The sequence below is a fragment of the Aphis gossypii genome, chromosome X (assembly GCF_020184175.1).
Source record: "Aphis gossypii isolate Hap1 chromosome X, ASM2018417v2, whole genome shotgun sequence".
Lineage (NCBI taxonomy): Eukaryota > Metazoa > Arthropoda > Insecta > Hemiptera > Aphididae > Aphis > Aphis gossypii.
This window is the reverse complement of record NC_065533.1, coordinates 3382154-3408262: the sequence shown is the minus strand read 5'-3', so window position 1 is coordinate 3408262 and position 26109 is coordinate 3382154. Positions and strand designations below refer to the sequence as shown.

At 24.0% G+C, this 26109-nt stretch overlaps 1 protein-coding gene across 3 annotated transcripts in view; it reads right to left on the bottom strand.

The window, feature by feature from the left end:
* LOC114131789 (uncharacterized) overlaps positions 1–26109 on the bottom strand; it is an 89052-nt gene that overhangs the window by 7175 nt on the left and 55768 nt on the right. For 2 of the 3 annotated variants that reach the window (XR_007605468.1, XR_007605469.1), the window contains 9 exons: positions 9516–9585; positions 8651–8763; positions 8372–8562; positions 7364–7661; positions 6058–6368; positions 4363–4602; positions 3484–3727; positions 2589–2671; positions 1475–1571 (listed from right to left, as the gene is read on the bottom strand). Coding sequence is in view for 1 of the 3 variants with exons in the window: in XM_050205156.1 (XP_050061113.1) it covers positions 2589–2671; positions 3484–3727; positions 4363–4602; positions 6058–6368; positions 7364–7661; positions 8372–8562; positions 8651–8763; positions 9516–9585 (1550 nt within the window). In the remaining 2 variants the exon portion in view is untranslated. The remainder of the gene's footprint in view (positions 1–1474; positions 1572–2588; positions 2672–3483; positions 3728–4362; positions 4603–6057; positions 6369–7363; positions 7662–8371; positions 8563–8650; positions 8764–9515; positions 9586–26109) is intronic. The other variant, XM_050205156.1, reaches the window with a different exon arrangement.

The window sequence follows — 26109 nt, the reverse complement described above, 5'->3', positions numbered from 1 at the left end:
TTTACAAGTATTTTGATAGGGCCAAAAAAATTTTATCGACACTTCAAAAAAATTTTTTCAGAAAAATTGAAAATGTCAGTTGTCTATAAATAGCTCAAAAAAACTCAAAATATATCTAAATCTAAATAACTGGTAAAATTTTCAAGTATCTACGACATATACTTTTTGAATAATAACAAATATCAAAAATCGTTTGAGGCTAAACCGTTATTTAACTCGGTTTTGTAAAAATTTAAATTTCAAACACTCATAAAATTTTTTTGTCTGAATCCAGTAGAGTTTTTTTTACAGATATTTGAAGAAAAATTTATGGAGAACTTTGTACCAAATTTTCAAAACTTAGTTATAAAAGAAAAAATGTTTATGATTTTTCAACTTCAAAATTACTTGCAAATTTTCGCGTTTTCGACAGATTTCGTAAAAATTTGAACTATAAACGCTTATAAAAAAAAATAGTAACTAACGATTTTTAATTTTTTTTAGCTACATTAAAAACAACTCATAAGGAACCTTGTATTAAATTTTCAAAACTTTTTGGTCAGCCAAAAATTTTTTATCGACACTTTAAAAAAAATTTCTCAAAAAAATCGGAAATTTCAGTGGTCTATAAATAACTCAAAAAAAGTCAAAATTTTTTGAAAATTTAACTATATACGGATACCACTGACATTAACATTTGGTGAAAATTTCAAGTATTTTCAGTGATTAGTTTTTGAATTACAACCATAAAAATAATCGATTTGGTCGAAAACTGGTTTTGCGTAAAAATTGCCGTTTTTCTGTCATTTTTTTTTTTGTTTTTCTCGATTTTTTTGAAAACTGTTGGAAAATGTTAACTTTTTACCTCTATAATGCACCAAGGGTATTCACTTTTACATCGGAAACACCTAATAGTTTGAAATTGGAGCATTATTTTGACTAGTTATGTTGTACACAGGCACAAAAAAAAAAAACAAAAAAAAAAAAAAAACATTGTAAAATCAATACATTCTTTACTCCGTTCAAAATCTAAAAAGATAAAATAAAGCTAACTCTGAATTAAAATATTTTGATTAAAAGTATGTCTACGTTTATTAACAATTGATATTCAGAGTAATCAATGAAGGAAAAATTATATCACACAATTTTGGTTAGAAAAAATAAATTTACCAAAAAAAAAAGATCTTGAATGGGCAGATTTTATTTCGATACTATTTGTTTTATTCAATATCAGGTGACTTTTTAAATTTTTTATTAAACTTTAAAAATGATGAAAAAACCTAATTATAACTATACAATTTCTTCTTTTAAAAAACTAAACGAATATATTGAAATATAATAACTGCATCAAGTTTTTCCTATTAGTTCATTTTAACACTAACAATTATGTATTAATGTATTATTAATACAGGAATGTATTATTCCTGCTAAAAAAAAGTCCAATACATCATTAAAAATAGGTACTTAATATAATCAAGTAAGTTTGATTTGTTACCTGTATATTGAGTATGTTGTAGATTCAAAGTTTTGAGTTTAAAATGACAATTTTTTTTTAAAAAAATATGCCATGTTTGAAGTATAAAAAATGTATTCTAAAACAAATATTTAAGACTTAAGTTTTAAAAAAGTTTCTATTAAATTAAAAATTTAAAATATATTACTAAATTTATATGGAAAATTAATAATTCCTATAAATATGAATTAGATAATTTCAATGATTTAGTCAAAATAATTTTCTTTTAATGCATAATGTTTGGTATTTTATATAGTTAATAATAATTTCCATATTTGGGTGTTTTTAATAATATAACTAGGACTATATGTATAATATGTATTTTCATATTTTTTCTAAATAGTCCAAAAATTAGGTAGGTAAGTTAAACGTTTGAATTATAGTCAATAGATCTAAAATATAAAGTTTTATTTTCCATATTTTTACATATTGTTATTATATATGTTGTTATATATATTATACATGTATTGCATTTCTGTGTTTTACGATTTTTTTATTGCATATAAACGGTTTTTAAATCAGTAATACATACTTAATATTTAGTTTATTTTAAATAAAATAACGTATTAAAAGCTATATTTATTATCCATATAATTTGACGAAGTCGTTTTCTTATTTTATCTAAAACCTATCGGGAAAAGTAGTAATCTGTTATTGAGTAGGTTTTCGTGAATCATATTATATTATTTAGTCATGTTTGTTGTGATCCGAGTGCACGTAACTTTCATTCGATTTAATTTATTAATATTTAAAATTTTGAAAATACTCTAAAAAATGAATCATATAAATATCATATAATATAATACAAACATATAATAATTATGAAAATAAAATACTTTTTTAAAATCGATTTCGTTAGCATATTTTTTATTTTAAAGGGTAGGTATATTTTTGCAAAATAAGAGCATAAATGCATATTTTATACTTCATATTTCTGAGGTTTTCAGAGCGTATAAATCCGAGCCCTAATTATAACTATTATACATTTTTAAGCCTGATATAAAAACACTCACTAATGTATATTATTAAATTAAATGTTGTATAATAAAATTATAAATATGCATTTATTGTAATATTATCTGCGTCTTAGACTTACGTTAAAGTACTGACAAACAGATCAAATGCTGTGATGATAACTTGTCTTCTCATTGCTATTATTTGAGCATTGTTTTTATAGTTCTGAAAAAAAAAATATTCATATAAACTAGGTTACAATCGAATGTTTTAGGACCGATCGCTATTTGAACACTATTTAAATAATGGACCCGAATATAAGTGGGAATCTTCAACCAAAAATAGTAGACAAATTCAATTTACGATAAAATATTATGACAAATTAAATTCGTTAGTTATTTTTATGGACTTTTCGGATTTTGTTAGGGTCCAAAACTACAACAATAAATACAAAAACAATAGTTTGATATTGCACCGACACTATACTGTAAATTTAAAAAATATACCTATATAGTAATGTTCACGTTTGTACATCTATAATAAATTTTGCACGCTAACACTTCGGATGAACGTTTTGAATTTGAGCACTGATCTATTGTCAGATTCCAAAATAATTTGACTCAACTTATTCAAAAAAATTCTTTTGATTATTATGATTCCTTTGTCACTTCATCAGGTCCGTTAAATATCCTCCATATTCACAAAATAGTGATTTTTAAAATTTTTTTCCCGTCGGTATTAATTTAAAACTTATTCAAAATTTATTCTAATTTCTTATTGATTTCTTATTCAAATAATGTTTTGAGAGTCAGTCATTCGGTGTCGACACCATATTTGAAGCTTTATCGGAGACGACAGGGTTAAAATGATTAATAAAATAAAAAATTGACTATGGAAATCTTATAAAATTCCTAGAAAATTATTGAATTATAAAATTATTAAATATTAATTTACAAAGTACTACCATTTGATAGTCATGTTCAAGATCTGCTTAATAATATACAATTTATGTACAACTGTACACGATATAAACTTACCATATATTGTGTAGGGTATGCATATATATAGGGAGTCTGCGATCTTGTATTATTGGTTTCATTCAAGTCAAATTTTTTGAACGTTTTGTTTTTATTGTTCAATAAATACAGTTTTTTATTTATTGGATTCATTACTATGACATCTGGTAAAGCCGTATTCAATTGATTAATAATATATGCAGCGAAGAGCTTATGATTATATACAGCCGATAGTTCCTTAGACTCGATTAAAAATAACATAAAACTGAAAACAAATTAAAAAGCTATTTTATTATAATGTTTTAGGTTATAACTCTTATTATCAGATGACCATTGTATTTGATTTTAAACAATGGGCCAAATTAATATCTAAGTTTAATTAATTTTTTGGACATTATAATATTATGTTATTGGTTTGTTTTGTTCTTGAAGGACATTTTTTGGTGCTGATAAAAAAGTAAAAGCAACATTTCTTCTATTCAAAATTTAACACGTGCTGTGGTTTCAAATAGACCGACGTGGTCAATGCGTGTGGTTTTACAACGATTGTTTTCGATTTAATCACGAAAAAAATACACGAAACAGTATACACTATACAGTATACACCGTTCATTTTGAACAAAATCTTGGACAATTTTTGTGAGCCCCGATCCGTTTGCCGTAGATTTGTGAATACAACAGTTTAATGGTGCTTAGTCGATGTCATTTTTTTTTTTTTAATTTTATTCATTTAAGTTATATTTTGACAGATTTTTCAATCTAAAAATCAACAAAAGTATTTACTCATATAGCCCAGACCCCTATTACGTTTTCATTGTTTTAATATGTCATCGATATAATAATGATCTGTCTAAAAAAAATTATTAGCTTAGCACAAAATAATATAATAATTAAAATCACCGGTTATGTAGTGTATCAATAGTCAATGACGTCACAATATTGCTATTGTGGCTAAAGTTCAACGTAGTTTCTGTAGTTCTTGGGTAGTTATTATTGTCTAACGTTGTCATCATTATACTATTTTCCGATTCGTCGACGTAATATATGGTGTTGTTTATCCCATCGTACGTGAAACTATTAATCGGTACACTTACATTTTTAATAATATCTATCGGATTTTCTTCTAAATTAGAAATAAATCTGAAAACAGAAAATATTAAAAATGTATTTTTAAGAATCTTGAAATAATATATAATAAATTGTACAACCCATACTAGAATATTATATATTATAATAAGTTTAATATTAAGTCAATATTATATTATTTATATCATCATAATAAGCGTAAGTGTTTGATTGTATCTCTTAGCTCCTTATAAATACTAATTAATATAAACCAATTATAATGTAATTATAAATTACATTTTTATCAGTATAGAATCACTTAAGAAATATGGGCTCGGTGGTAAACTCTCCCGATTTTATGGTAAACCTCTCTCGATTTTTAAAAATAGAAAACTCTCCCGGGTCAATATTGTGTTCTCCTGTAGTAAATGTGTTAGGTTATGGGTCATAATTGTTCAAAATTCAAAGTTGCAATAAACTAAAAAAAAACAAGTGAAAAACAGTTATATAAAAAGTAAAGAAAAAGCTATAACTCAAAAAATATTAGATTATAAAAACAAAAAAATAGGTACCATAAGTTTTTTTAAATCAGTGTGTTCCTACTAACAAAAAATTAAATTTAAACTTTTTTATTTAATCATACGTATATTTTGTATACTCTATTTATTTTATTAAATTAAAATAATAATGCTGAAGACTTGAGAAAGTTAACATATTTCATTCGGATATTATAAGAGTAGACCCGGGTGAGTTTACATGTTTCCGTCAGGTAATATTGGAGTAGACTCAAAAGAGTTTACGATCACCCAAAAAACATTTCAAACATTATAACTGAACATAATTAATATTTAATATATTATTAAAATGTATAAAATAAATAGGTATGGCATTAATACATCTTGGTCATATTATCACATTGAAAAGTGGAAAAAACAACTGATATAAATATTAAGTATAATAAATACCACAAATCATCATAGTATAGACAAATCTGATCAGATATAAATAATTAAATCAAAATTTCAATATGCATTAAATAATTGTTTCATTCCGTTTGGTATATTTTTCTAAATAATGTTCAATTACTTCTACATAAGATAGTACATTAATTGTGTAAATTTTTATCTTAGATTAAATTAACAAAATATCAACCTAGTCACTGCAGAACTTTATGATTTTAATTTGCAGGAGACCATCTATAGCTCTCCTCGCAGTATTTTTTTACTCTTAGTTTAGCATATAACACGTTATTAATTTAATATACTTACATGCTTTACATCAACATATAATATTTTAAATATTTACCAAATCTTATGATATTAAAGAGGGAAAAATGTATGTTAGGCCTGCAGCTAATTTAAAGTTATAATAATCTCATGCGTTTTATATTGTTTGAAATAATCATACAATCAAATTGTTTTTACTCATTTTTTACGGTTAGTGAACCGGAAAAAACAATTAACTAATGAGATTCGTCCAGCTTTGATATGTATCGGTATAGTGTATTATTATACTTAGGTATCTACATACCGGATATTTTTTGTCTCAGCATCGTAGTAATACACATTACGTGATTTTGAGTTAAAATAAAACGAATCGACTTTTAACAACAATTTTTTGTGTTTTGGGTTAAAATTGCTGATTTCGCTCAGCTTCATGGGCTTGTATCCGGACTTGCTTAGCAGTTGACAGACCTTGGTGTATCTGTTTAATGGTATAGGTGGGAGGAAGCAGTGATAACCCGACGGGATCTTTTGACACACGTGCGAAGTGATCCAGTTCTTTTGCTGTAATATCTGCACACGGTACCCTGTGGGAAGTTTCTCAGCGTCATACTCCTCCTATGAGCAAACAAAACGCTATGTAGTTACAATTATACTACGATGTAAAGTACTGTGGGGAAAGTCTAAAATTAATGGGTGCAAATCGGAAAAAATGAAACAACAGCAAAATGTTTCAGTATTTAATACTATTTAAATGGTCGGCTATATCATGGTTAACATTCGTGTTATATTATAAAACCAATGTCACTGGACTCTCGTCAAGTATTCTAGAATATCCTGAATTTACTGTTTATATATTATAATGCTAGTGATATTTAAAAATCTATAAATGTTTTTTTATGTCAATTCTCTTTTTAAATTCCTATTCAAAATTATAACCATATAGTCGATAAAATATCATTATAAAATTATTATTTTACGTGATAATTATAAATTATAATCATATTATTTTCATAAATGATCATTTTATGTATTAATTCATAATAGGTACATTTTGAAATTATAATTTAAGAATATTTGTAAAAATGTTTTTACTTAAATTTGATAGTTAAATTATTTATATATTATTAATAAATTTGTTAACAATTTCAAATCTTATAATATATTTTAAAATTTTAACACAGAAACAATTTAATCAATTACAATCTAGCTAACTACCTGCGTATTTCTTAAAATTCAAAATAAAGTTACTGTGCTGCATGGGATTTTTTTATATTTAATGTTTTATATTAAACTAATTTGTGTGAAATTTAACAAAAAAAGAGAAGTAGAGTCCTGTAGCAGGATAATTATTTTAATTTTTTTTAGTTACTGCTAAGAAGTTTTGGAAATGTTTTAGTATAACATTAGTTTTATATAGTACCTACGTTATTACCTATGATTAAAAAAAACTATCAAATGACAATATACTATTAAAACATCAAAATTTAGTCTTTTTACTTTCTAAGATCGAAGGAATAGAAATGGAAATATTGATGTGTTTTTAATAACTTTTAATACAGTATCCAAATGAACACAATATTATGTTTATCAATTGAAGATGTTGTACTTACCTCGGCATTCTTTTGGTACGAGATCGACAGTAAATCATTAGGCGCAAAAGATCGCTTGTAATAAGGCACTTGTGGCTTTTCCCAAAAAAAATTGTACTCGGCAGCATTAGTGAAAGTGATGCATTTAGGCATATTAGGGTTGTAAGATGCACTTTTCTTTATGGTTTTGTGAAAATTTCCGTTGTAGTCTGATGTATGGATTACTTTGTCCGCAATCCAGAATAACATTCGGTTCTTGTGGTCTATCCCCAATGTGTCCGGATAGTGTAAATCGTATGTTCCTTTAGTAATTTTCATCCTGAAAGGTACATTATAGATGTCAATAGCTACACGAGCATAATAATAAAATTATGGATAATAAAATATACAATGTATAAAGATAAAAAAAAAATAACATCATAGGTTTCGATTAAGTCGTGGCTGTCGAAACATCGCATTGATACCCTTTTAAGTTTTTAGTTTTGAAGTAAGACTAAAAATATTACGAATAAATAATACCGTACCAGACACTAGTCAGAATTTAAAGTTTGGAAGTTAGATTTGAGAGTGTTAAGAAATGAAAATTCTTATGGTTAGTTAAATACCTTCAAATTGCTGTATGTCATTAATATCGTAAAAGCCAGAATTTTTATGTTATAGCTTTAAAAGAACTTTTCATTATTCATATTGCACATAGTACATTCTATGAAACTTTATTACACACAATTTATGTTGTATTTATATTTTGTTTAAACTTCACATAGTATTAAAGACGCCACGCTTTACAATACGTAGTATTACCTATATACATTTGAAAATATGTAGATAAAAAACATTTCGAAGTGAACATATATGGGTTGCTAGGGCGGGTATTTAAAAAATAAAAAAGTATTACAATTAGTAACCTTAAATTTTAATTTCATACATTCTATATATTTAGATAGGGAGTTCTCGTATAATGCATTCAACTTCAATTGATTCATAATCAATTAATTGTCAATTTTATCAAAGCCTTGATGTCGTACATACCTGTTGTTCCCGTTAAAATTGATGCGTTCAATACTACCTATGAACTCAAAATTACACCAAAACAGTAACTTAACAGATGAATCAATGACCATTGATTTAGGCATGGTCAATGAGTTTACCAAAGTCTTTATGATATTTTTTATAGGGTCGTATGCTTTGATTATTCCTTGTTGACTGTTACTCCAAAAGATCTGTAGGTAGACAATAGAATATTGAATATTAAATAAATGTGTTTTAGGGTGGAAACAATAATTGAAATTAATAGAAATAATTTATTACCTTATAGCTTAACTCATCAATTAATATACATTCTGGTGGTTCATAGAATATCATAACTAATATACTTGCGAATTCGAATGCAACCGTTTTCATAATTTGAGTTTTCCTCTTACCTTCAATGTTATTAATGTAAACAGATAATTATACAGTATATTATAATTTAAGAATTCAAATTTTTAAACTATTTATCTATAATTATAATGTGAATAGAGGACACCAATAAAGAAACACTAAGTAGGTAAAAAGTTAAATTTCCATTTTTAAATCTAAAATGGAGTTGGTTGCAGATTATACGAGTATTCAAATAAAAAATTATACCCTATGATATTATTATAATTGAATATTGTTAATGATAATGAAACAAGATAATTATAACACATCTATAAATAGTTCATAGTTGTACTATGGATAGTGTATGAAATCGTATCTGATTTAATTGTGTTGTACTAAACACCATCAAATTGAATTAAGAAAATAATTTTCACCATCATTTTTCTATAAAATGATCTGATTACTTGTGTATATTATGTACCTTTACTTAATTGATTGAAACAATTAGGCCGAAAACTATTTTTTATTTATGGTAAAAAATACGCAAACTATTTAAATTATATATATTTCATTTTAAAACAAGTATACAAATATCTATTACGATTGGCTTTGTAGTTGGCTGCTTTAAGTACCTATTAAAACTTAACATCTTATTCAAATATTTTTTCATCATAATTTTATAACAGATTATTATAATTATATCTGGTTGAAATCCTAAATCTATTTTCGGCATAACATTTTTTTGATTCATAATAATCAATTATTATAAATATAATAATATATTATTATTACTCAATGTTAAATAATATCTTACCGGTATAACTGATGCTGAAATCTAAATTCATCGGTGGAGTTGATTGATTAGTTAATAAAGTGGATTTGGCCTGAAAAGTTAATTTTAAACACAGTAAATTAAAATTGATGTTAATAATAATAAAAAGTATAAAATTCATTGTATATATAAAGTAGATCATATTGTTGGATTATAAGAAAATTTAGGTTTTTTAAGATTTTCTTATTTTTCTTTGTCCTTTGCTCTTTCAAATATGTGAGGTCCAAATATTCACCTCTATAGGACTATTCTAATTAATATTATGATAGTGTTTTATTTTACAGATTCAGTAAAAAATTAGAGTGTGAAAAAAAGCTATGTATAAAAAATAATAGTAATATCTTATTTACAACATCCGCTACAACAAATATCTTCAAAATATACGTGAGCAGCAAAAAATTTCCGATTATATAAGTAAAAAAAGATTTTTTTCATCATAAAAAATAAATTCTATAGGAAAAAACTAAATTATATTGAGTTTTTTTTTTTTACTTAAATGTGTGCAACAATTGATAAGATCAACTAGAATACTATGAAAATAAATACATTATAATATAACTATTTTGGACAATTAATTAAAATGTATATTTCATTAAATAAGGGTTATAATAAGTATATTATTTTACAATTATAAAATAAATTATTTAATTTAGCTAGTTTGTACATATTATATATATATATTAATATGAACTACATAATACTATATAAATCTATAAATTACATTAATTATAACAAGTTTTTTGTTAAAATCTTTTTAAGATAAAAATATAAATGATACAAATAAATTGTATTAAACATAGCAATTAAAAATAATACCTATAATTGCAGTAACATTGGGTTACAAGTAAAACATTTAAGTAGTTGTACCATAATTGCATTTTGAACCGCTGTCAATTATTAATGTAATTGACAATATCTAACAACACAGAATTTATATTTTAGTATTTTGATTAATATTAGTGACACTTATTAAAAATTTACTATTTTCAGAGTTCAATTATATTATACATTTCCAATTATTTGAAAAATCAAACTTCATCAAAAATAAGAATAAATTAATCAATTTTAATATGATTTTAATTTATTATTCATATTGAAGTTAAAAAAGTAGATTATTTTTTTACATACAATACATAATTGTAATAAACTTTTTAAGTTTTAATGATTTTTTAAATGTTTTTAAGAATAAATTAAATAAACATACTACATGCGTACAAATTTAAACACTATAATTATTATATTAAAATATATTTTGTGTTTCAGATGCATTACGAGTTCATAAGAAATTTAAAAAAAAACTGACTAATATTTTAATGATCTATTGGCTAGTTAGTTAAGTCATTTCAATTTTAGGGTATTTAAATAAATGTATTTCAATAATAAAATTAATTAGTACATTATAGTATGAGTAATTAAACATAAAATTAAGAAATATATTTAATATAAAAATAATAACACATTAACATTATATTTAAATAATATTACCTCAAATAAATAAAAAATTGTACATTAATTGTCCAGTATTATTATTCAAATTATGTCAAAATTTTTCAATAACATCACATCATTACTTTTCATAACTTATAACAATATTTCAACTTCTATTTTTTCATAAAAGTTCATCACAATAACAATGAGCGAAAGAGATGTTCATAATTTATTTTTAGATAACCATCATTAATTATCAATTATTTAAAGTCAATTTTAATTTGATTTATTAACTCATTATTTTTAATTTTAAGTAATTTTACATATTTTATTTCGTACGTGAGATATAATCAACAAAGTAAATACATTATCATCTACTTTGTATACTTTTATCACATTTACGTTTTCTATTAAATTTTATAGTAGGTACATTTTGAAATAATTTAAAACTATATTAATTTAAAATATTAATTACATAAATGTATTTTTAAATATTTTTTGTCAACAGATTATTTTCCATAAGACCATTTACCACTGGCTATCTAAGTGAATATTGCATTTAAGTATAATAAACTATAGATCGAATCGATATTATTAATCAACAAAAAATGGTAATATTTTTTTAATGCAAAAGTTGTAAGCGTCAAAATGAAAATTTCTAAATCAATCTGCACCACTTGATTAAAATCATGAATACATCGTAAATAAACTATTCTTTTGTGCTGGTATATTGGTTTTACTTTAATGTGATTTTTAATTTTTATGTTCGTTATTATACGTTTTTTAATACCTTTAATCGTCAATTTTGAGAGCGATAGGTTTGAGACCTAACCTTCTGGTAGGAAAATAAATATAATTCACAATATAGGATGAGAAATAAAAAAAATCGTCTGAAAATAATTGAAAAAATAATAATCAGAGAATAAGTTCTACTACAGAGAAGGTTTTGAGTATAACAAATCATTAATAACATTCACTGTCGGTCACTGTAAAAATGAATTTATGCGAAGATTATAAGTAATTATATATCTGAAAGGATATTTTATTAAATATTTATATTGCAACAAATAAGTAGTTAATTTTTCTATTAAAATACCAAAGGTAGGTTAATATAATAGATTATCTCTAAAACAAATCACTAAATCAAATTATCTTATGTAGTATAATTATGTTATAACTTATATTATATGATGATTTAACATAATAATATAATTTCAAATAATATTTATAGTTGTTATTAACTTATTAAGTTAAACACGCACAGACAAAGGGTGTGCATAGGTTAATAAAAAATATAATTGAATTTTTTTTTAATACTCAACTTTTTCAAAAATGATTTTATAATTACAACTTACATTATATTAAACTTTTCACCCTTAGCCACTAAAATTTAAAAATTTTAAAAATTGTTAACTACGAAATAGTTGCCGAATTTTGTCAACATTTTGACTTAAATCATTTATAAAACAATTTAGCAATTCATTTATTTTACATTATTTTCAATTTTCATAAGAAACACATAAACATAAAATCATGTATTTGTTTTCAACTTTTCTATACAGTTTCAACAATTTTATAAACACGCTTAAAAAATATAACTGAAAAGTTTGAAAATTTGAAATATTTTTAAACGTTTTAAAAAATGTTTAAGTAAAAAAGTAGTTTTTCCATTTTTTTTATGATTTATACTTTTTGAATAATAACAATCTATTAAAATATATTATGTAAGAATAAACAATTATTTTAGTTACCTACTTGTCTAGAGTCGTCAAAATTTTAACCTAAATCGTTCATACAAATGCAAACGACCTAATATTTTTCATAATATTTAGTCTGTAAAATCTTTAAGTATGATAATATTTCCAGTATTTTTTTTATATAGTTATGCATAAACTAAAATTTAACAAAATATTAATCAATAAAAGTCTGAATTTTAGAAATTTACCAAGAGTGCGCAGTAAAACTTAGGTTCAGCAGATGAATTATAAATAGTTTTTATTAGTGTTTATACGTTAAAAGTAAATAATCACTAAATATTGTTCATATCCTACTATATTCTAGGCATAGATATAATTTATCGTGTAAAATCCACTAGAGATTTCACTAGGTCATATTATGGTTCCACCCTGTTTTCAAATAGGAGGTGTCCTTTCTTAACGTGTGTTGATTTCGACGATTTTAATCAACCTTTAGACCTATCATAGTTTTACTATATCTTGTATAAAGATGTCATATTTCTTAAAGAGAAAGACAAGTTATAAAAATAATTACAAAATGTTTTGCATAATATGTAGTTATTTATTGGTACACATCGTCTCGTGATAAAAGTTGACAAAATATCTTATAGCTGAGCACCCACGATTTTGAAAAGCGTTTTTCACTCCAATAACCGCCTTGTTATAAAATATGATCGATTGGAGCTTCCAATACTTATTTTAGATTCTGAACGGAGTGATGAATGTATTGATTTTACAATGATGTGTGTTTTTTTTTTTGTGTCTGTCGACAACATTTGGAGCAGTAAAAATGCTTCGATTTTTGACTTCAGCCCCTCTTTGAAAAGGAAATTGAATCTAGTTGGTACTTTAGGGGGTCAAAAGTTAAAAATTTATCTATTAAACTAATCGAGAAAAACCCCAAAAAAATGAGGGAAAAACGGGATTTTTTACGCAAAACCAGTTTACGTCAAAATATTTTATTATTAAAATTTTTTATTTTGCTATAACTCAAAAACTAATCGATGTAAATACTTGAAATTTTCACCAAATGTTTCCGTACACAGTTAAATTTTCAAAAAATTTTGAGTTTTTTTTTGAACTATTTATAGACAATTGAAATTTTCAATTGTTCTAAGTATTTTTTTTTGAAGTGTCGATAAAATTTTTTTGGCCCTATCAAAGTACTTGAAAATTTTATACAAAGTTCCTCATATGTTATTCTTACAGTGATTAAAAAATTATAAGAGTACATAGTCACAAATTTTTTTTATTAGCATTTGAAGTTCAAATTTTGACAAAAATTCGTCAGATTATTTTGCAGGTATAATTCATAAAAATGTTTTTACAGGTATCTAAGAGTTGAAAATTTAATACAAGATTTTTCATAAGTTTAGCTTACAATAATTATAAAAGAACTTAAATGTTGGTGTATTCAGGCCATTAAAACATAAACCACCTTTTTCACCAACCACTGGAAATTATATCCTAGGCTGACAAATCATCTTCGTTCAGAATTGTTTTTAGTATACAATGATACCTACCATTGCATTCAAATTTAACCTACTCTAGTCCGAGGTCAACCCCACCCCCTAATGTACAACATAAAGGTAGCCACTTGCCTACTTTTTTATCTTTACATTATACCAATAAATAGTTATAACTGTTGATTATCTGGATTTGAATATTGTCATTAACATAATACATTTACCGATCGACTTATAATATTTTAATCATTAACCTAAAAAATAAACACCAGAGGTTTAACTGCCCAGGTATAATTGTTTTGTTTACTTAAGCAAGTTAAATATTTAATCATTAACTTAAAAGATAAGTAACGTAGGTTTAACTGATCGAATGTAAATGTTTTGTTTACTTAAACAAGTCAAAGATTTAGATCAAAGAGAGATGGTCTGGTTATTGTCGTACATAAATTCAAGTAGTTATACACTCGGTTATTAACATATTTGTATACAGTCAATTGTTCGCATAATATTTTATACTACAATATTACCTACTGTAATGAATAATGATACCATAATCATATTATTATAATAATATTGACACTTTAAAAATTGATAGTATCACAATATATTACTAAGATTATAATGCACAAATGATAAATTAAATATTGTTGTGTTTGAACGATTCTACAAACAAAAAATTAAAAAAGTTTCGTTTGAACAAATTGTGATACCTACGCAATTAAACTACGCGCACTCGATCACATAAAATGAATTATGATATACACACATTTTTTTTTTTTTTATCAGATATTACCTAATTTATAATTTTTTAATAATTATCCCAAATAAAGGGATAAGTAAAGTTTACAAGAAATTTCACATATCACATATCAGGTAGGAAAATTGATGAAATGTGTATAAACTTTGAGTAGAAGTATAAAACATGCATGTGCCTTTTTAAGCACTAATAAGCACTATAGGAATGATAAATTATATATTATGATATCGATATGATAATATGGCGTATAAACTTTTCCAAATAATTATTATTATATACGCACTTACTTTATATGACAGATTCTCTTTCATAATTAATTTATGTTGATAAGCCAATAAGCCATATGACTTACATTGTATTTATGTTTGTACTTTAAGTTTATATCTTTTACTTTTAATTGTTTTTTTCCAATTGCTTTTTCCACCTACATTTTTATGTACTTAGTTTTAATTGTTCTTTTTCACTTGTTTTATTTTCATCATCTACTGTATTAAAATGTTTAAATATTTTTTAAGTTTTATATCCAATAACAGATTTTATTTTTTTTGTTTATTCTGATTACTAACGTTCATTGAAGTTACTAAATATATTTAAACTGTTTCATTAAAATATTTATAAAGGATTTTATTGCAGTATCTGACTATTACGTGAACAAAAGCATAAACAAATTAAAATTAAAGAAATGTTTAAAATTTTAATTTAAATATAAATGTACAACGCACAATATTTCATTAACTATAAGTCAACGAAAATTGGAAACAGTTAATTGCTATTTATGATTAAATATTAAAACTTATAAGATTGAATACAAAAGTATTCAAATTACGGACAGAATAAAAATACAAATTATTGTATTATTATCATTTTATTTATCTAAGTTATAATAACATAATTATTTTTAAAAGTATTTACTGTAATTAACAATTTTTTTTTTTTTTGATTAATAATAATTAATGAATATTTTATGACCGATTTAATTTATATAAATTAATATCAAAAGTAAAAGTATTAGTTACAGCTATAGTTTTCTGTATTATTTTAAAATGTTAATATGTTAACCTGATCGATAGTGTTAATACAAATTAGAACACAAATATTTATTTACTTTCTTTTCATTTTTTTTTTAAAAAAATGTATACATTTTAAAGCTTTTATTCTAAAAACGTTTATTTAAGTTATGTAATAGAATTTTAAATATTTATTTAAAAATTAATATCCATACAACATTTTAAAGGCAAAAAATATATGTCATTCTTTTCGCAAAGATTATGCAAAATGCATTGGAATAATATATTTATTCAAAATATATCAATTTATTTTGATACTTTAAATACATTTAAACATTTTGTTAAAATTTGCTAAATAATGTTATTAACTTTAAGAAAATATTTAATTGTATTTAACCAGTTACATAGATTATCTTAAAAATTATTTAATTATTTCATATACTTTTTAATTATATTATAATATAATATTTTTTTATAATATTTATGATGTATTATACACACCGATAATTATATAATTTTTAATGCACGCAAACAATATGTGGATGATTAAAAAATTAATGATACTAGAAAAAAGAAAACATTAAATTAGTATTTTCAAAAAGTAAACCAACCATACTTTGTTTCCTATTTAATGTTTGCAAAACTATAATAACAAATTACTTTAAGATATTTTTGATAGTATGAACTCACGTCGGTGGTGTACCTAAATTGCCTGTATAGAACGCCGTTATATAAATATATTGGAACAAATTTTTAAAAATATATAATATTATACAATATTATAACTATTATAAAAATTATAATTATAAATATATTTTTTTTTTAATTTTTGTTAAAAAATATAAAATATAAAATATAAATATAATTTTTAAAAACGTAATTGTTAAAACATATATTTTATAAATATTGATTAGTCAAATGTTAAGTCTTTCTAATGTGGTAAATGGAATTGGTTAAATTAGGAGGGTCAAGTTATTGTTTTAAATTTGATCTACTCCTTCGACTTATAATAATTATTGCTATCATGAGTTATGTTTCTATTTATCTAATAATGATACGTAAATTAATATATACGATTTTATAATAAGAATTTATTTTAAATATTTTATTTTAACTGAAACTATAATATATTATATACAATGGTCAATGATGTATTTTATTCTATATATATAAATATTTTAAAAATATTTAAAAAAAAGATTAAGATATTCGTAATTTAACCAAATTATTATTCACATCGCAATACGGTATTGATTTAAATGTATATGAGCATATTCTTAGCAACAATTTGTTTAATTTACCATATAAGTAATAGAAATTAAAGGTCTAATAGTAATATAAATAACTTATAAACTATTCTTTTAAACAGAGACATATATTGTTGTTACTTTAATAACAAATTCACTAAGAAGTGTTATGAAATGATTAGGAAGTGATTAAAGAAGACCCAATAAACTAATAAGAATAGGTTAATTATAATTTATAACCTACCATTTTATAACAATTAATGAATATAATAATATTATAATGTAGACGTATATCCGTTGTTTAGTTGACTTAAACTGGAAGTACTTTTACTTTTATTAAAAATGTATACATTTTAAATGCATTTGACGTACTCACATGTTTTTATTTAAATTGAATACTGAGTTCAATTTTAGTCAATTTACAACTGTTTACAATGGATGTTTGTACACTTGTTTTTACAGTGTTTAAATGTTTAAGACAAATGCATATCACTTTTGAATGGTTTCTTTTGCATTTTAGTATATATTTACAAAATATACTGTAATATGCATTATGTCGAGTTAGTAATTATTTAAGAAAACATTTTATAATTCTGCTCTTTTTTTGCACATATTGCTATGTTTATAATGTGGGTTACAACCTAGATTTGTACATTTTGAATATGTTTATGATATTTTACTCATTTGTCTTTGCTACAGCTATAATGTTCGTAAACTATTTGTGTAATATTCATACACAAAGCAAATATGCAATGCATACTATAAACGCATAGAAATGCCATAAACATGAACGGTAAATAGGGCCTTGACGTATAAACTTAATATTATAATGACTATTATAAAGTCAGTTTGTATCGTGACTCGTGAATAAGACCTATTACATCAGAGGAATTTATATGTACACTATGTTTTTCTTTAAAATTTGTCTCTAATCATTTCGTTTACAGTTCCGTGTTCAATATAAGACTATTAAAAGTATATAGACAATATAGCAATTATAAATAAATTGCTTTTTAAAACTTTTATCCTCCTATATATTTCATTCTATACAATAAATTCCACTCGATGTAACTGGTTTATAGAATCAACCACGTTTGTTGAAAAAGAGAAAACAATTAACTATGTTATATACATTATATTTGTAATGTTACACTAACCTTTTTATTGGGAACACTATGAATAATGTATTCACTTTAATATAATTAATAGTTTGAAACTGAATATCAGTTATACATAATTATTAGGAAAACTAACAAACTATAGTACATACATTTGGTAAAAAATAAAAAATTCTAGCTTTGCTTAAAACTGTATTATAGATTTATATTATTAATGATTTTTTTTTATATATATTAAGTAGATAATTAAATAAACAAAATAAAAAATTACAAGTTTCATAAAATTTAAATTATTTTCAATTTAAATACCTAATTGAAGGCTTAAAACATCGATACAATGATTCTAAAACGTGGTTTCTATTGAAAAAAAAAATCAAATATTTAATTGTAAAACAGCAATATTAATATTTATGAGAATACGAAAATCAAAATTGTCAAATTTGGAATTTTACCTAGGTTATTGAAAAATAAAAATATTTATCATAGAGAATTGTAACTTAAACTTTATTTAATTATTCAAATTTCTAATTTCTATACAAAATGTAATTTTCAAATTATTTTAACTAATTTAAATAATTTATAGATACCTATCTCCTTAAAATATTTTATTTTGTTTAGTTTTTTCCATAAATAAAACTTGAAAGTGTGATATGAATTTCTTCATAAATTATTTTAATAGAAATCTAAAAATATTTATGTAATGATTAATAGTGTTTAGTATTATTTAATATATGTTTGAAAGTGTCCGTCTCCTTAATTTAGAATTATTTATTCTTTTATCATTAAATTAAAATTTATATATTATGCTTGACGCTGGTAAAATCTCTAAATAATATTTACAAGTGATATTTTAAATTATTGCACATAGTGCATGTTGATTTTCGTTTATACAAAAAGTTCATTTTTCATAGAAAATGTGGATTTATTTAAAATTTAAAATATATTTAATATATTTACCAATTTTACAATACAAATATTCTATAAAATAGTACTTTTCTAGAAAATAATATTACAATTGTTTTGTTTATTTCATTTCATTCGTTTTACCGATGATTGAATGATTTTTAAGGAGTCCAAGGCGATTTTTAAAAAATATATTTTATATATCAAATGACCAGCTTGTGATGTTAGTTACACTACATTTATATTACAACATGGAAATTAAAGAAAAATTCATGGAACTACAGACCATTGTTTGGGAATTACTGCTGTATATAAAAAACGATTCCGAGCAGAGGCAGATTTTGCAATCTCCATATCACTAAATTACTTTTCATAGTGTATTTTTGATAATTTTACTATAGATTAATGTTACTATTCGTATTACAATTGACAATAGATCGATAACTTAACCTAACCTTATGGTATGAATAGGTAATGTTTTGAAAATTTTCTACATATTTTTAATACGTCATTGTAAATAGTAAAATATGGGAATATTTGTATAAATTTCAAGTTCCCACAAAAGTTAGGCAAACAAATAGGTAATTAAAATAATTATTCTATTTTTAAAAGTGACAGTAAAGTTTGATTTCGTTAAAATATTTACTTCAATTGCACAAAAACGAATCTATACAATTATAATATGTTTAAATAAAGACCAACTTTATAACTAAATTATGCCATATACTCACATGTATAGAAAATTATCATATAACAATTTGGTAAAAATTTCATATTTCTATAATAATTCATTTTTTTATTATAAAAAAAATTTTAAAATCAACTCTATCAAAAACTAGTAAGATTAGAAAACATAAACATCGCTTTAGGTTCACTTATCCTAATCATTTTTTTTATCCATGTCATTGAGATAAGTTTAAGAAATTTTTATTTTTGACCTGAAGTACCAACCAGGTCTGATATGCTACAAGAAACCAACTGCATATTTGAAAAAAAAAATAGTACTGATGATATGGGTAATATGATTGATAGACATACACAATTCGTAGTAAAAATGAAACAGTATCTTAATATTGTTACAATGTATGGTAAACATAGGATCATAGGAATGTTGGCAAGTAAAAAGATAAGTATTAATGTATAGTTAATGTTGCCGTTTATCAAAGTGTTTCGTGTACACTACTTTTTGAATATAATTTTCATAGGGGCTAAGCATAATAAGATATTGTTTCTTGGTGTTCCGGTGTTTCGTGATATCATAAAGTTTAAGAAACACTGATACTATGGTCTATGACCTGTACTGGCTGTACTATGGCCATTTATGAATAATGGGTATTACTACTGTATTGCTTACTTGTATATAAATTTATATATTTATATTTATTTATTAACTTTACAAGGAGGAAGGACCTATTTTACATTTATATGCGAGTTTATAATTACATAATTTTAAAATAAAATATCATAAACATTACAATAAAAATAGGTTTTGGGTAACTTAAACAAAATAATACAAATCTAAAACTTAAAATTGAAAAGTATTATTGATCTGTGAATAGTTCATTTGTGAGCTAATTAGTGGAGACATGTTGGACATAGAAAAGTGCATTGGATTGAGTTAATCGTTGAAGTACCTTGAATGAGATTAGTGAGGGGAGTTCTATACATTCAATCGTATCAAGTATTCCCTAAATAAAATGCGATACCTGCAAAATGACTATGTTCGATCAAAGTAGAAAGGCTTAAATAACTTGCCACTATACTGTTTTTATAAGGCAGATAGGGTATTTTAAGTAAGAAACTGGCAAAACGTAAAAATCTTATCTGCACTCTCTCCAGTTGTCTTGAATCATTGGCTGTATAAAAATCCCACACAATACAATTATAATTGAGTAAAGAAGGGACTAAGGCACAGTATACAATTTTTATGGACATATCCAATTTATATTTTCTAGCCAATCTCATAATCTCAAAATCCGAGGGTTTAAACGCTTTATTTTTTATAGGATATTGTTGACCCTAACCTAACCTAACCTAACCTAAGATGATAGAAAAGGTTATCGGAGATTGAATTCTAGTAAATGTGAAGATTTTGTATTTAGACAGTTTAAGGGATAAATCTAACGCAGTCAACCAATCAATAAATCTATCTACGCCAACTTTGAAGCATTTAACAATCAACTAAAGATAGAACATGAATAAAGAACTTTATATCATCCACAAAACAGAGAACATGAGAGACTCAGAGACATTGAGAGTGTTGGCGGTTAAACTGAACGTTATTAAAAAAATATGGAAAACAGTAGGGGAGATGGATCCCCGAGGTAGCTAAAAATATTTTCGATTTTATGTCGAAATCTTTACCTCACTGATAACTATCATATATACATTTATATTTTATATTATTGTGAATTTGTGTAGGTAAATCAAATTTAACGTCTCAATTTCTCAGTCATTTTGAGTTATTAGTTTATTGTTAAAAAAAAACTGCTTATAAATAACAGAATTTAATTATTTTTTCGGATTTTGTGATATTAGTATTATTATTATCATATTATAAACGTACAGCCATAAATTAGTGGACAGTTTCTACTTTATACATTTTAACCAACACCAATGGTTGATAATTAGTGCCTTGGATTTATATATATATATATATATATTCATACGTAAATACTATGTACAGTGTACACTATACCTATTACCTGCTATTAATAATCAGTGCTTTATACACCTAATCATGTCTATACACTAAACAATAGTTATAAATCAATAAATCTAAGGGGCTTAAAGTTACATGATCTTATAGTTGTATATTTTTTTTTCCAAACAAATTTTCTCAAACATATTTAAAATCTGTGATAACACTAGACGTATGAAAAAAGTTGTGTATTTGAATTTCTTGTACCAAAAAAGGTTATCATACCATATATTATTGTACCTATTTAATAAAGAAATATAATTTTTACAAGAAACTGTAAAACAATATTTCGTTTTCAAAATATTACAGTACAGTTTTAAAGAGAACGGTTTTAAAAATGTGTATATTAAATACTAAGTATTTAAATATTATTCGATGCCGAAGTTATTATTTATAAAAACGGCGTATTTATGTTATAATTTATTACTAAAAACTCAACCCACAACTTCGAATTCAATAAAAAGAATTTAACAATATTGTCAATTACATTTTATGCAAATTAAAGGGATAGAGTTTGTTTCTCATCAATAGGATTTTAATAAATTCCGCACCATCACTTTTGATTCTAAAAAAACAAGGATGAGCAAGTTAACTAATTATATTAATTCATTAAGTTAATATAAAAAAATGTAAATGAAGTTGAATGTTGAAAAATACTTTTTTATTTTATTTAACTTGATGAAAGTTAAAAGTTTATTTGAAAAGAAGTAACAAGTTAAAAATAAGTTACTTATCTATTTTCATGTAAAATTAGTTATCATACATTTTTTATAGCTTAACAAAAAATATAATATAATGGAAGTCTTACTATTTAAAAAAAAAATGTAAAAAAATGTATGTCATCTTTTTATTAATTGCAGTAGGTACTTAATTAGTACTATTGACACACTTCAATCAGTTCAATCAATTATAAGATCCAACAAAAAAAAAAAAATAATAAATTTATGACATTTATAGTAGGAAAAATAAATAAATTAACTTGTTAAGTTGGAGAATACTTAAAAAAAAATTAACTTATTAAGTTAGAAGTTAGGTACTCATGAAAATAAAAGTAACTTGTTATGTAACTTGACTTTAACTTTTTAACTTGTAAATGCCTTGCTTCAAAATACGTACAAAAGAATATTTTGCAATCTTTCAACCTCCCCCCTCAAAAAAAAAATCTAATTATTAACAAAAAACTTGAATATATTACGTCTATAAAATGACAACAACTATAGAGTCCAGTATTTTTAAAAAATATATATAATAAATATTATGCATATTTTACATATTACGCCATTGTTTATGTTAAAAAAAAAAACCAAACGATATTATCACGTGAATGCACCTAAGTATAAAAGAAAAAAAATCTACTAGCAATAAACAATATTAACTATTATACCTACGCATCCTACGCTATTGCGCGCACTAGGTAAACAATTAAAATTCAATTGTTAAAAAATAAAAAAATATTGAATCTTATTTTGCGATTGTTCTGCAACTGTATCGTACTAATCACAATCGAAAAAGTTCAAAAGCATACAACTATCATGTATTTATTTATTATTTTGTTTTTTTCTTATAACTCGATTTAGTTATGTACAATACTATTGTGCTTATCTCTCGAGATGGAAAAAAACGATTGTTGCTTATGAAATCAAACAATTGCCATTCATTTGTCTGAAAATATATAGGCTAAGGAAATAATGTCACGCCGCTTAACCTCAGCACGGATGATATAGGTTTTAAGGTAGCTACAGGTGTTGTCGTCATATGATTCGTCATTGTTTCCGCTGTTGGTGTATTCCATGTAGGCAGCTACATATGAAATTACTTTGTATAAGTATAAAATATGTAATGGCTTTTTTTTTATTAATACGCGCATTCGACTAATCATTACTTTGATTTGATGATGAAAAAAATACAATCAGGCATGTATACACGGTAAAAAATGTTGGTCAGGTGATTGAACTTTTGATTTTTATCCACCCTAAAATTAATAATAATAAAAACAATAATCCATTTCTACATAATGTAGGCATTGAACAATGATCGTTAAATTTTTTATAATCAACTCTTAAATCAAACGTCATTTTTGTTTCTGAAATATATTATGACGCACAGAATCGCGTACAAGATATAATTTATAATGTCGTATTACTATTACTAAAATAGTAAGCGATTTTTATGGTATTGGAATTATTACGGAAATAAAGATGGATGGATGTCAGGTAATAGCATGACATGAGGCAAACCACAAATCAACTCGTATATTCATAATAAATACAACGCATATTCTACTTATACAACTACTTAAGGTTATAAACATCGTAATATATTATTATTATGTATAACTTTTATTATATATATCATATACACAAAAAAAAAATACATAATTTATTATAATATTATATACTTATTAATAGGTACTCAAACGTTTATTTATTCAAGGATGTTCAATCATAATATTATTTACTAACAATTTGTTCTTGTATTAGAAATACGATGCAGATTTTTCTAATTAATTATAAAGGTCAATATACTCGTTTTGTCAAATAAATCAAGACAAAATATTATAATTGCAAGTAAGATAACTGATAAGTTATTATACGATTACTTACAGAGAATATATTATTTAATATAATCGATTTCTAGTCCTTTTCATCTTTACTAGTCAATTTCAAAAAAAAGTAAAATTATTATGCTTGAATGAATACTGGTTTATTTTTATTACTATTTAATAGCGAATCATAATATATTTAATGTGAATAATATATACATTTTAATGTTAATTTGATTTAATAATTAATATATTATCAGTTATCACTAACCACACATTAATTATGCCATAAACACAGTTTCACATTTTTTAAATTTCATTTAAATAATTGTTGTGTTCAAAAAAATAGTGGGTGATTGAAAACTATTGTTATTAAATCAATCAAAATAATATTGAAATTGTAGCGTTTTTGAAATTATTTTACAACACAAAAAAATAATAAAATTTGGAATTTTTATTTTAAACACAGACAATATTTTCAATCCAAAAATAAGTTAACTTTTTAATAATAATTAATATCATTACATTATAATTAACTAAATGACTAAATGACGAGAATTGTAAATTAAGCTATAGTTAGAGTAGGTTATGAAAATTCATCCAAGTACGCATGTGTTAACACTGTAGCAGCTGATTTTGTAAGTATGTATAATCAATGTCCTTGGTTATTACGACTGTGAGTAGAGACTGATATTCTATACCTACATCTATGTTACAAAAAATATGCAGTACTTTTCAACCTTCGAAAATCAGCACGTGTATATCACGAGTGCGACTTTTCCAAACTTCTTATAGCATATTCACAAAATCTCCATTCTAGAGGCAATATAATCATTAATTGATCCAATAACCTATATAAAATAAATGCCAACGACGCCAAAGATCATTCGGCCAAAATAAAATCACCAAAAATAACTGTAACTTTTCGTAATTCACAAAATATTATAGCAATCAATTCAGCAAACAAGCTTACCATAATAACAACCTCGCTAATTAAACAAATTGATACAACTTCAAGCATAAAAATACAATCCTGTCCTAATTATGTATATTCTTCATCAACGATAAAATAACATATTTCAACTAAAAATGTATATGCCACACATCTACCTGCAAAAGGGTGAAATCAACCGACATGGAAATTTCATTCCATACACACTCAGTAAATAAAACATAAATATAAACCTCAGAAAAGAAGCAAACCGATCAAATATAAACTACCAATTCTCATATTAAATCATCAACAAACATTAATCTAGATGAAAACACAATAAATTGGAATAATGCTACCAATCTTGCATTTAACAAACATTGGGTTTCACCACATCATCATCATCAGCTCCTCTAGTTCAACACATATAAGAGCTTAAGTGACTTAAAAAAATTAAAACAATCGATCTAGAAATTGATCGAAAATGTACTCGCCAGATAACTACATTATACCACATTATACCCCCTTTATACAATACCCTCCACCACACAAAAAGAACTAAATCAAAATAATGAAATTTAATATTTATAGTTTTTACAAAAAATTAAATCGAATTAAATGGAAATGGAAATTGTAAGTATACAATATACACATCACTTAAAAAAACACTGTCTCCATATCTGAAAATGTAATCATTTATTAAACTGAATACATACTAGCATATTCCTCAAAAGCTTAAA